Genomic DNA, 13,427 nt, shown 5'->3' with positions numbered 1-13,427 from the left:
GGGGAAAAAGACCCCAAGAATTCCGTAACCAAAAAGCTAACCAGATGCTAACAAGTACTAAGTATATAGTGGATGCTAGGTAAATGCTAACGAGCTCATAAATGTATTCAAGATTCTGAAAAGGCTACTTACTCACATTTTGCTGCACACACAAAACAAATACAAGACGGCAGGGATGTCAAGCTAGGAGGGGATTGTCTCTACTATTACCAAGATTTAAGAAGCTTGATCTTGCAAGGTAACATCAGCCCCTTGGCTAGCAAGTTAGAAAACCAAGTACGCAGCTGGATAGAATTTATTTGGTAACTTAATAGTGTTAAGATATATAGCTGACAAAACAGTCAATTTCATACAAGTTTAACTTGATCACCTCACTAACTTGCGCTGCAGGGGAATATGACTCTGTTCTGCTTCTTTGTTAACAACCACACGTGACTGGCTCAACAGCTGTTTTGGTGAACTACCGGTAAGCTTCACGATAAAACATGATCTAACAGGTAAAATGAAAAATGCGATTTGCTTCATCTATTTAATGCACAAGTTGACTGCAGGTATTTATTTAAAAAGTACACATTTGAAAATGTATTCAAAAACAAAACAACACATTTTTTCCTACGGTATTGAAAATCATACCATGAGCATTTCAAAATACTGAGGAATACGGTATATATGGTATACTTCCCAACCCTAGTGACAGCCCTTGGCTGTAGCCCTGTTTTCATGGTAGTACCAGAACAATTTGACAGCAAGTCAAATTACTTGATGTGGTTGTGGTAGACTTAATGTAGTCAAGCTAGCTGTTAATAATAATAATAATAATTTGGTGCTTAGAAAATGTCCTATTTCACACATGTATGTACAAGTTTGTATATTATATGCATGTGTGAACTGGAAATCTGTTTTTTTGCATATCCCAACTCCCCCTAAAGTGGTTCACGGCCAGGGTCAGCCATTATCAACAGCAACCCTGGGGCAATTAGGGTTAAGTCCCGTGCTCAAGGGCACATCAACAGATTTTTCACCTTGTCAGCTAGAGGATTCAAACAAGCAACCTTTTGGTTACTGGGCCAACACTCTAACCACTAGGTTACCTGCCGTCCCTAGACCCCACCTGTAAGCCAAAACACACCATCTGAAATGCACAAAACAAAACTATACTGAACAAAAATAAAAATGCAACATTCAACAATTTCAACGATTTTACTGAGTTACAGTTCGTTGAAGGAAATCAGTCAATTTAAATAAATAAATTAGGCACTATTCTATGGATTTCACATGACTGGGCACGGGCGCAGCCATGGGTGGGCTTGGAGCCAAGCCCACCCACTGGGGAGCTAGGGGCAGACAATCAGAATTTTTGCTCACAAAAGGGCTTTATTACAGACAGAAAGACTCCTCCTCAGTTTCGACGGCTTATGGTAAATTATCTTGCAACAATTCTGGTGGACATTCTTGCAGTCAGCATGCCAATTGCACACTCCCTCAAAACCTGAGACATCTGTGGCATTGTGTTGTGTGACAAATCTGCACATTTTAGAGTGTCCTTTTATTGTCCCCACCACAAGGTGTACCAGTGTAATGATCATGCTGTTTAATCAGCTTCTTGATATGCCACACCTGTCAGGTGGATGGATTATATTGGCAAATGAGAATTCACTAACAGGGATGTAAACAAATGTGTGCACAACATTTGAGTTAATTAAGCTTTTTGTGCTTATGGAACATTTCTTGGATCTTGTAATTCAGCTCAGGAAACATGGGACCAACACTTTACATGTTGCGTTTATATTTTTGTTCAGTTATACTTCAAAAAGTTTACATATGTGATATACTAGCTTCAACTGGCATGTGTGTACGTGTGTGTCACAGAGAGATCTTGCAAGAGATCCAGCGCCTGCGAGTGCAGCACGAGCAGGCCTCCCAGCCGCCAACGGGCACCGCCCAACAGAACCCCACTCTGCTGGCCGAGCTACGTCTTCTCAGGTAGACCCATATCAAGTTTCTTTAAAAAAAATCATTCCTGACCATGTAAAGGGACATTTAAATGTGTGCATATAAACTCAATAAAAAAAGAAATGTCCTCTCACTGTCAAATGCGTTTATTTTCAGCAAACTTAACATGTGTCCATATTTGTATGAACGTAATAAGATTCAACAACTGAGACATAAACTGAACAAGTTCCACAGACATGTGACTAACAGAAATGGAATAATGTATCCCTGAACAAAGGGGGTGTCAAAATCAAAAGTAACAGTCAGTATCTGGTGTGGCCACCAGCTGCATTAAGTACTGCAGTGCATCTCCTCCTCATGGACTGCACCAGATTTGCCAGTTCTTGCTGTGAGATGTTACCCCACTCTTCCACAAAGTTACCTGCAAGTTCCCAAACATTTCTGGGGGGGAATAGCCCTAGTCCTTACACTCCGATCCAACAGGCCCCAGACGTGCTCAATGGGATTGAGATCCGGGCTCTTTGCTGGCCATGGCAGAACACTGACATTCCTGTCTTGCAGGAAATCACGCACAGAGCGAGCAGTATGGCTGGTGGCATTGTCATGCTGGAGGTTCATGTCAGGATGAGCCTGCAGGAAGGGTACCACATGAGGGAGGAGGATGTCTTCCCTGTAACGCACAATGTTGAGATTGCCTGCAATGACAACAAGCTCAGTCCGATGATGCTGTGACACACCGCCCAAGACCATGATGGACCCTCCACCTCCAAATCGACCCCGCTCCAGAGTACAGGCCTTGGTGTAACGCTCATTCCTTCAACGATAAACGTGAATCCGACCATCACCCCTGGTGAGACAAAACTCTTCAGTGAAGAGCACTTTTTGGTCTGGGGCTGTTTTTCATGGTTCGGGCTAGGCCCCTCAGTTCCAGTGAAGGGAAATCTTAACGCTAAAGCATACAATGACATTCTAGACGATTCTGTGCTTCCAACTTTGTGGCAACAGTTTGGGGAAGGTCCTTTCCTGTTTCTGCATGACAATGCCCCTGTGCACAAAATGAGGTCCATTTAGAAAGGGTTTGTTGAGATCGGTGTGGAAGAACTTGACTGGACTGCAGAGAGCCCTGACCTCAAACCCATCGAACAGCTTTCGGATGAATTGGAACGCTGATTGCGAGCCAGGACTAATCACCCAACATCCGTGCCAGACCTCACTAATGTTCTTGTAGCTAAATGTTCCAACATCTAGTGGAAATCCTTCCCAGAAGAGTGGAGGCTGTTATAGCAGCAAACGGGGGACCAACTCGATATTAATGCCCATGATTTTGGAGTGACATGTCCGATGAGCAGGTGTCCACATACTTTTGGTCATGTAGTGTGTGTGTATATATATATAAATATAATATATATATATATATATATTATGGTTGTTTTTCCTCAACCAGGCAACGCAAAGATGAGCTGGAGCAGAGGATGTCTGCTCTGCAGGAGAGTCGCAGGGAACTCATGGTACAGCTGGAGCAGCTGATGCTGCTGCTGAAGGTGCGTAAGAACGCACTATGCATGCCATACAGTTTAATTTCTACTATAATATAGGTCTACTAAGTCCCCTCCAGAATTCGCGATTCTGTGATCGCAACATTTTTGCAAAAGTATTTGCGAGGGCTTGAAAATTGTACCAAACACCGCACTATTTCTGCATAAAACTGACCCTGCAGCGCAGTACAAAAAGAGGGCTCGCAAATTCAACCAATCAGCGAACATTTACCACGTTTTTAAAAAAAATATTATTATTTTTTCACCTTTATTTAACTTGGAAAATCAGTTAAGAACAAATTCTTATTTACAATGACGGCCTACCCCGGCCAAACCCTAACGACGCTGGGCCAATATGCTTCAATCAAGTCAAACGTCAACAAACGTTCCTTCGTCAGCGCATTTTTTGCGACAAATTGGACAAAATCATTGCATATTACCATGCTAAATATCAGAATTGCCGCTGCAATATCACGCATTTTTGCCCACAAATATCCCTCCAGCTAAATCCAGGATGGACTGGGGAGGAGAGAAAATAGAACGCACATTTCATTATTTGCCCACTAGAGGGCGCACTTCAACTTTCACTGCGGAATTTCCCTGGTGTTAGTAAATCCTGAGGTGTTGCTCTGGTCTTGACAGGTCTTCCCTTCTCATCCTCTGACCATAGCCCATAACTCTGTCTTTATCAAAAATTACTTTGTGTTCCCCAATTTCTTCCATGTCAAGATATCGAGATATACGCTTTAACAGACCTTCTTCTGGTCTGTCTACCCAAGGACATTGTTTTGATCATAGGATTATGACCACTGACAATATACAACCAACATCACTTTCACATAATAAAACAGTATATAGGATAATATTCAGCCGGAGTCAGTCGCAACAATAATGGATAGAATTCTGACATAAACTGCTTACTCTACTGGATTAAGTGGTAAGGCTATCAATCTAATTACTCAACTGAAAGGATCAATGCAATTCTAGTTAGCCCTACCTAGCATTAGCATGCTAGCATCAGACTTGCTTTAGGCCTAGGCAGAAAATCCCAATAGGTTTTTACATGTGAAAGAAATTGTCTTCATTGAATGATTATGCTATTGTGTGTTTTTTGGGACAGTAAATAAATAACATTTTTTCTTAACAGGAGGAGGAAAGGAAGCAAGCTGTAAGTCTGTCTGTAAAACCTAAAAATAACTAATGCTTCTTTCAAAGAGATGTGAAGAGACTTGAGGACAAATGAATGTGATTATATTGTGTTTGTTTGTGGTTTTGCTGACAATATGTGATCAGCTCTCATTGGAAATGAAAATGCAGCAGTCAGTTGAACTAACAGCATGTTAAATGTTTAGATCATTTTGATTTCATGAAAATTGCTACTAAATGAACTTACAATTCATTATGGCATGTGTGCAATGTTTGTTGCTCACCATTTTTTGATGTATTTTTTAACTATGATTTTATATGCATAACAGCTTTTTCAGCACAGCTGGTCTGAACTTGAGGATTTTTTGCTCCATTACTGGGTCTTATAACATTGTAATTGACATATGGGTATGATAACATATTTATTGGAGGTTTTAAGCAGTGATGATGAGTAGGACCTTGAGCTTTTCTTGACCAAAGCTACAATCCCCACTTTAATTTCCCCATACAGACCTATAGAGATTCATAACAGAAACATTCAGTATAAAAATAGCTCCACCAACATTAGATAGATCAATGTTAATCAAGATAATCACTGGTTGTTACTGCACTGGTGTACTACTACTACTACTACTACTGAAACAGTGACAGGAAGGGACACCTAGAGTCACACTAAAACCCCTACTTCCTGTTTCAGACTCAAGGGCCTGGCTCCCCCCGCTCATCCCCCAGCCACGCAGTCAGCCGGCCCATCCCCATGCCAACCCAGTCAGAGTCTGCCGGCACCACACCCACTCACACCCCTCAGGACTCACTCATGGGTGTGGGAGGAGACGTGCAGGAGGCCTTTGCTCAGGGTAATACACACATGCATGTATTCACACACACACATACACAACTTTACAGATGAGAGTGGATTGGCCTACTCTGGTTCTGGAGAGCCACAGTCTTCACAGAGGCTCTGTTCTATCTCCAGGCCCCAGGAGAAACTTGAGAAATGACCTTCTTGTTGCTGCTGACTCCATCACCAACACCATGTCTTCATTGGTTAAAGAGCTCAATTCAGGTGATACTATAGTCTCACTGTTTCTATCTGACTTTTGAAAGTATACTTTGCTCATCATTTCAACAGTTTAACACTGTGTTGTCTCCGTCAGAGGCTGGAAGTGAGACAGAGAGCAACATGGAACTGGTCTCCTCTCCCACTTCTGATCTTCTAGCACAGATGACCACTAAACCACGGTAAATACAGTATGCCATTGTATAGATGTCGCCGAAAAGGATGGCTGACGTTTTACATGCTCATAACCAATTGTGCTATTTTGTTAGATTTTTGTATTGTTTGTAACTTATTTTTTTACTTATTTTGTACATAATGTTGCTGCTACCGTCTATTATGACCAGCAATAACTTCTGGACATCAGAACAGCGATTACACACCACGAACTTGAAGAAGCTTTTTCCTTTAACGAGTCTGACGAGAAGGATATACTGCTCTCCCGGGAACAGGCCCAGATCCCGGTCATTTGCGTGAAGAAAAGACAGAGTAAAAGAGGACGCAGATCGTGCTGCCTTCTGTGAATCCGTAGACAAGCGATCCATTCTACTTCCTAACATGCTATCATTGGAAAATAAAATTGATGACCTACGATTGCGACTATCCTACCAACGGGACATTAATAAGAACTGTAATGTCTTATGTTTCACCAAGTCGTGGCTGAACAATGGCACAATCGCACTCCACACTGTCCTTTCCCACCTGTACAAAAGGAACACTTATGTGAGAATGCTGTTCATTGACTACAGCTCAATGTGAGCAAGACAAAGTAGCTGATCGTGGACTACAGGAAAAGGCAGGCCGAACAGGCCCTCATTAACATCAACGGGGCCAACGGGGCTGTAGGGGAGTGGGTCGAGAGTTTCAAGTTCCTTGGTGTCCACATCACCAACAAACTATCATGGTCCAAACACACCAAGACAGTCGTGAGGGCACGACTGAGGGCACGACAAAACCCTTTCCCCCTCAGGAGACTGAAAAGATTTGGCAGGGGTCCCCAGATCCTCAAAACGTTCTACAGCTGCACCATCGAGAGCATCCTGACCAGTTGCATCACTGCCTGGTATGGCAACTGCTCGGCGTCTGACCGTAAGGCGCTTCAGAGGCCAAGCTTCCTGCAATCCAGGACCAATATACTAGGCGGTGTCGGAGGAAAGCCCATAAAATTGTCAGAGACTTCAGTCGCCCAAGTCATAGACTGTTTTCTCTGCTACCTCACGGCAAGCAGTACCGGAGCGCCAAGTCTAGGACGAAAAGGCTCCTTAACAGTTTCTACCCCGAAGCCATAAGACTGCTGAACAATTTCTCAAATGTCCACCGGACTATTACATTGACCCCCACCCCCTTCCATATGTTTTGTACACTGCTGCTACTCGCTGCTTATTATCTATGCATAGTCACTTCATCCCTGCCTACATGTACAAATTACCTCAACTAACCTGTACTCCCGCACACTGACTCGTACCGGTACTCCCTGTATATAGCATCATTATTGTTATCTTATTGTGTTACTTTTTATTATTTTACATTTTTTACTTGAGTTTATTTGTTAAATATTTTCTTAACTCTTCTTGAACTACACTGTTGGTTAAGGGCTTGTAAGTAAGCATTTCACGGTAAGGTCTACACTTGTTGTATGTGACAAATAAAGTTTGATTTGATGCAGTATGCAGTATGTGGATCAGTACTTGACTTGGGCAGAAGCTCACCGGAACTAAGTTCTTGCAACTCATATAGAATATTAGCTCAAAAGTATTGAGGGGTTTCTGCACCTGAATATAAATGGTACCGGCACCCAAAATGAGTACTGGCACCTATTTCAGTCCACGTCAAGCACTGGAGCAGATCTAGGAATCTAGGAATCTATAAAGGCTGCACAATCATATACAGTAGATTTTAGTATGGTAATGTTGGATTTACCTCCATAGTGTTGGTGGCAGGAACACTGGTGGAGTTGAGGAGGAGTGCTATGAGAACGACCTGGTTCAGGTGCTGGAGGATGAGCTGAAGATGGAGGAACTACTAAAACACAGACAGGAGCAAGAGAAAACCCGCATGGTGAGCTATGGTTAAATATATTTAAAACGAGGGGAAATGGTGCATTACAAAACATATTCCTTATATTATTATTTGAAATCTTCTCTCTTCGTCTTGGCTATGTTCCTGGTGCTATACAGGTGACATTGCAGCAATGACCATGCTGAACCAGTTTTGTGGTAAAGTAGCCTAATTCATTTCTCTGTGGTCTTCTACATCTTCTCACAATTTCTCACTACACTATATGCCAACTCAGTATTTAACTCCCTATCCTCTGAACAGGTAAACAATATGCGAAGCAACAAAAGTAGAAAAACACTGGAAGATGGATGAGAAGAGAAGGCACTGAGAGGCTTATGAGGAGATGATGGTCCGCAGGCATGCATGATCTCCAAGTCAAGCTGAAGAAAAAGTGACAGGAAGGAAGGATCAAAGTTATGACACTGCTAAATCCAACAATAGAGTACATAGTTATATTATGTAAAGATCTATTTTTAAAACCAACAGCATATTTAAGTGAATACTGTGAACCGATATGGAGAGATCATATAACAACAGAGCTGTCTATTATACCACCGGTGCCATAAAATCAAGTAACTTTATTGGGAAGTATTTGTTGATTTTTAATCATATTATGTTTAGGTAAGAGCTGTTAAAGAATTGTGCAAGTATATGTTGTAGGTGTATGGTGGGCAAACCAGGCAGTTGTGTTTCAGTGAGATTGCTTTTGAATCCAAATATTAACCTGGTGTATGTGTAAACTGAGGCACAACTGTCTATAACCTAGAGGTTAGCTATAGTACGTCTGACCGCTATGACCAGGTTGGCCTACCAGTCCAAGGATTTTTAACTACTGGTGTTGTTTGGCTTTTGTATGTGTTGTTTGACCTTTTATCTTTTGCTTTTAACCATTTGAAAGAGTGGCTTGTCAGAGAATGTATTTCTTTTGACATATCTCATATTGTGTGCACTGCCTTAGCTGATTAGCCTAGCTCACCTTTGGATGGGGTACAGACAAACCTTCAATGCAACATGTAGCTAACATTGTTTCTGCCACTGTTAAAATGCAAATGTTCATCACTGTCAAAATCACATTGTTTAATTCACCCATACATATAGTAGTTAAATAGTACTAGCTACAGTGCCTTGCGAAAGTATTCGGCCCCCTTGAACTTTGCGACCTTTTGCCACATTTCAGGCTTCAAACATAAAGATATAAAACTGTATTTTTTTGTGAAGAATCAACAACAAGTGGGACACAATCATGAAGTGGAACGACATTTATTGGATATTTCAAACTTTTTTAACAAATCAAAAACTGAAAAATGGGGCGTGCAAAATTATTCAGCCCCTTTACTTTCAGTGCAGCAAACTCTCTCCAGAAGTTCAGTGAGGATCTCTGAATGATCCAATGTTGACCTAAATGACTAATGATGATAAATACAATCCACCTGTGTGTAATCAAGTCTCCGTATAAATGCACCTGCACTGTGATAGTCTCAGAGGTCCGTTAAAAGCGCAGAGAGCATCATGAAGAACAAGGAACACACCAGGCAGGTCCGAGATACTGTTGTGAAGAAGTTTAAAGCCGGATTTGGATACAAAAAGATTTCCCAAGCTTTAAACATCCCAAGGAGCACTGTGCAAGCGATAATATTGAAATGGAAGGAGTATCAGACCACTGCAAATCTACCAAGACCTGGCCGTCCCTCTAAACTTTCAGCTCATACAAGGAGAAGACTGATCAGAGATGCAGCCAAGAGGCCCATGATCACTCTGGATGAACTGCAGAGATCTACAGCTGAGGTGGGAGACTCTGTCCATAGGACAACAATCAGTCGTATATTGCACAAATCTGGCCTTTATGGAAGAGTGGCAAGAAGAAAGCCATTTCTTAAAGATATCCATAAAAAGTGTTGTTTAAAGTTTGCCACAAGCCACCTGGGAGACACACCAAACATGTGGAAGAAGGTGCTCTGGTCAGATGAAACCAAAATTGAACTTTTTGGCAACAATGCAAAACGTTATGTTTGGCGTAAAAGCAACACAGCTGAACACACCATCCCCACTGTCAAACATGGTGGTGGCAGCATCATGGTTTGGGCCTGCTTTTCTTCAGCAGGGACAGGGAAGATGGTTAAAATTGATGGGAAGATGGATGGAGCCAAATACAGGACCATTCTGGAAGAAAACCTGATGGGAGTCTGCAAAAGACCTGAGACTGGGACGGAGATTTGTCTTCCAACAAGACAATGATCCAAAACATAAAGCAAAATCTACAATGGAATGGTTCAAAAATAAACATATCCAGGTGTTAGAATGGCCAAGTCAAAGTCCAGACCTGAATCCAATCGAGAATCTGTGGAAAGAACTGAAAACTGCTGTTCACAAATGCTCTCCATCCAACCTCACTGAGCTCGAGCTGTTTTGCAAGGAGGAATGGGAAAAAATTTCAGTCTCTCGATGTGCAAAACTGATAGAGACATACCCCAAGCGACTTACAGCTGTAATCGCAGCAAAAGGTGGCGCTACAAAGTATTAACTTAAGGGGGCTGAATAATTTTGCACGCCCAATTTTTCAGTTTTTGATTTGTTAAAAAAGTTTGAAATATCCAATAAATGTCGTTCCACTTCATGATTGTGTCCCACTTGTTGTTGATTCTTCACAAAAAAATACAGTTTTATATCTTTATGTTTGAAGCCTGAAATGTGGCAAAAGGTCGCAAAGTTCAAGGGGGCCGAATACTTTCGCAAGGCACTGTATATTAGGTAAGAACTTTGTGGCAGAAGGACAATGTTATTTATGTCTTCTGCATTTTGTGTTTGCCACATTGCATATTTAACTGAATTCCACCTGGTGTATTGCGCCTGTAGGTGATACTAAGCGAATGAGACCGTATAGGAAGAACAAGCTGAACTTTTTATAAATCTGATGCTGGAAAGTGATATTGTCTACTGAGGGATTTCATTAACTAATAGCTATATGTTGATGAAGAGTTATAGTTGAGTTTATTTTACTAATACCTGCTTGAGATTTAAAGATGTGATGACAGACATGAAATTGGAGTAGGAAGTACAATACCTTAAAGAAGAATAGAATGGAAACATTGTTCATAGCACTTCAGTTTCAAAGGTTTACACTTGCAAGAATGGAGAACATTGTTTGTTTCCCATGTTTCAGAATCAATATCTACTGTCTTACCATAGATTTTGAAGTTGCTTTGTCATTTAAATGTTCTGACCAAATTATTCGCATTTTTCTGCTCACTCACACACAAATCTCTCTCAAACATACACTCAAAGACGCTCACAGTCACACTCTTGATACCTGAGATCTGTGTGTGTAAAATGTTACCCAGTCACTTTTAAATAAGTGGTGCAAGCCAATTTGAAATCATAAATGTGTGAAATATATGTAGTATGATTTTCGAGCTAGTTCATATCAGTGATTTTGCATGTTGGTGATGATGCATAATAAAGAATTGACACAACATGAGAATGTTGTCTCTATGAGCTCTTTCTTGCTTCTTTTTTTCCATCACTTATGAAAGGCACCTGGCACTGCATAGCCTGGAATCAACTGAAACAATGGTGAAATGGAGCACATCAGTTTGGATTCTGGGCTAGCACTATGAATTCCCATAGGCATGGTTAACTGCTCCACATTTATTGTCTGATACTAGTTCACTGCTGACAGCTCACTGCATCTAATTCATCACATACCATCCCAGCTAGAATAAAAAAAGCAGACAACCATTGCTAGATGAGATCATTGCACTCATACTTTTGAATAACTGCCCACATACAGTAGGTGTGTATCTCTTGGCTTTTATTTTTATTTCACCTTTATTTAACCAGGTAGGCTAGTTGAGAACAAGTTCTCATTTACAACTGCGACCTGGCCAAGATAAAGCATAGCAGTGTGAACAGACAACAACACAGAGTTACACATGGAGTAAATAATAAACAAGTCAATAACACAGTAGAAAAAAAAGAGTCTATATACATTGTGTGCAAAAGGCATGAAGAGGTAGGCGAATAATTACAATTTAGCAGATTAACACTGGAGTGATAAATGATCAGATGGTCATGTGCAGGTAGAGATACTGGTGTGCAAAAGAGCAGAAAAGTAAATAAATAAAAACAGTATGGGGATGAGGTAGGTAAATTGGGTGGACTATTTACCGATGGACTATGTACAGCTGCAGCGATCGGTTAGCTGCTCAGATAGCAGATGTTTAAAGTTGGTGAGGGAGATAAAAGTCTCCAACTTCAGCGATTTTTGCAATTCGTTCCAGTCACAGGCAGCAGAGAACTGGAAGGAAAGGTGGCCAAATTAGGTGTTGGCTTTAGGGATGATCAGTGACATGCGCGTGCTACGGGTGGGTGTTGCCATCGTGACTAGTGAACTGAGATAAGGCGGAGCTATACCTAGCATGGACTTGTAGATGACCTGGAGCCAGTGGGTCTGGCGACGAATATGTAGCGAGGGCCAGCCGACTAGAGCATACAGGTCGCAGTGGTGGGTGGTATAAGGTGCTTTAGTAACAAAATGGATGGCACTGTGATAAACTGCATCCAGTTTGCTGAGTAGAGTATTGGAAGTTATTTTGTAGATGACATCGCCGAAGTCGAGGATCGGTAGGATAGTCAGTTTTACTAGGGTAAGTTTGGCGGCGTGAGTGAAGGAGGCTTTGTTGCGAAATAGAAAGCCAACTCTAGATTTGATTTTAGATTGGAGATGTTTGATATGAGTCTGGAAGGAGAGTTTACAGTCTAGCCAGACACCTAGGTATTTATAGATGTCCACATATTCTAGGTCGGAACCATCCAGGGTGGTGATGCTAGTCGGGCGTGCGTGCGGGTGCAGGCAGCGAACGGTTGAAAAGCATTCATTTGGTTATAATAGCGTTTAAGAGCAGTTGGAGGCCACGGAAGGAGTGTTGTATGGCATTGAAGCTCGTTTGGAGGTTAGATAGCACAGTGTCCAAGGAAGGGCCAGAAGTATACAGAATGGTGTCGTCTGCGTAGAGGTGGATCAGGGAATCGCCCGCAGCAAGAGCAACATCATTGATATATACAGAGAAAAGAGTCGGCCCGAGAATTGAACGCTGTGGCACCCCCATAGAGACTGCCAGAGGACCAGACAACACGCCCTCCGATTTCACACACTGAACTCTGTCTGCAAAGTAGTTGGTGAACCAGGCAAGGCAGTCATTAGAAAAACCGAGGCTACTGAGTCTGCCGATAAGAATATGGTGATTGACAGAGTTGAAAGCTTTGGCCATGTCGATGAAGACGGCTGCACAGTACTGTCTTTTATCGATGGCGGTTATGATGTCGTTTAGTACCTTGAGCGTGGCTGAGGTGCACCCGTGACTGGCTCGGAAACAGTAAGCTATTGTCAGTAAAATAGGATCCCTGTCAAATAGGGAATTATGTCAACTTGAAGACTAAGAATTAAAAACAGTCTAGAAAAACATGCAGGCATCAGCTGGTATTGAACATCTGAAAGTCTGTCAAATAATCCCTTGGGCCAAAGAAAAGGCCTTTGACTAACTTCAGCCAAGGTCATCTTAAATGCTAATGTTTTTCATGCTTTCTTGCTCCTGATTTTTGAAACGGATACCATCGTCTCATTGATTTGCCAGCTCTGTCCTCTGTGTCTGCTCCCCTGCTCTTGCTTGACATGCCACTCC

At 41.8% G+C, this 13,427-nt stretch overlaps 1 protein-coding gene across 23 annotated transcripts in view; it reads left to right on the top strand.

The window, feature by feature from the left end:
• Positions 1 to 11,224, top strand: part of LOC110508603 (dystrobrevin alpha) — a 35,647-nt gene extending 24,423 nt beyond the window's left edge. For 13 of the 23 annotated variants that reach the window (XM_090225476.1, XM_090225470.1, XM_090225472.1 and 10 more), the window contains 9 exons: positions 1,870 to 1,983; positions 3,398 to 3,494; positions 4,636 to 4,656; positions 5,332 to 5,491; positions 5,611 to 5,700; positions 5,792 to 5,876; positions 7,620 to 7,749; positions 7,869 to 7,907; positions 8,011 to 11,224. In XM_090225476.1, coding sequence (XP_090081602.1) covers positions 1,870 to 1,983; positions 3,398 to 3,494; positions 4,636 to 4,656; positions 5,332 to 5,491; positions 5,611 to 5,700; positions 5,792 to 5,876; positions 7,620 to 7,749; positions 7,869 to 7,886 — 715 coding nt within the window. In that variant the 3' untranslated portion in view covers positions 7,887 to 7,907; positions 8,011 to 11,224. The remainder of the gene's footprint in view (positions 1 to 1,869; positions 1,984 to 3,397; positions 3,495 to 4,635; positions 4,657 to 5,331; positions 5,492 to 5,610; positions 5,701 to 5,791; positions 5,877 to 7,619; positions 7,750 to 7,868; positions 7,908 to 8,010) is intronic. The other 10 variants (XM_090225478.1, XM_090225474.1, XM_090225468.1 and 7 more) reach the window with 1 other exon arrangement.
• Positions 11,225 to 13,427: the final 2,203 nt, after the last annotated feature.

Source organism: Oncorhynchus mykiss, chromosome 28, assembly GCF_057628025.1.
Source record: "Oncorhynchus mykiss isolate SJ-2025 chromosome 28, ASM5762802v1, whole genome shotgun sequence".
Taxonomy (NCBI): domain Eukaryota; kingdom Metazoa; phylum Chordata; class Actinopteri; order Salmoniformes; family Salmonidae; genus Oncorhynchus; species Oncorhynchus mykiss.
This window is presented reverse-complemented; position numbering and strand designations above follow the sequence as displayed.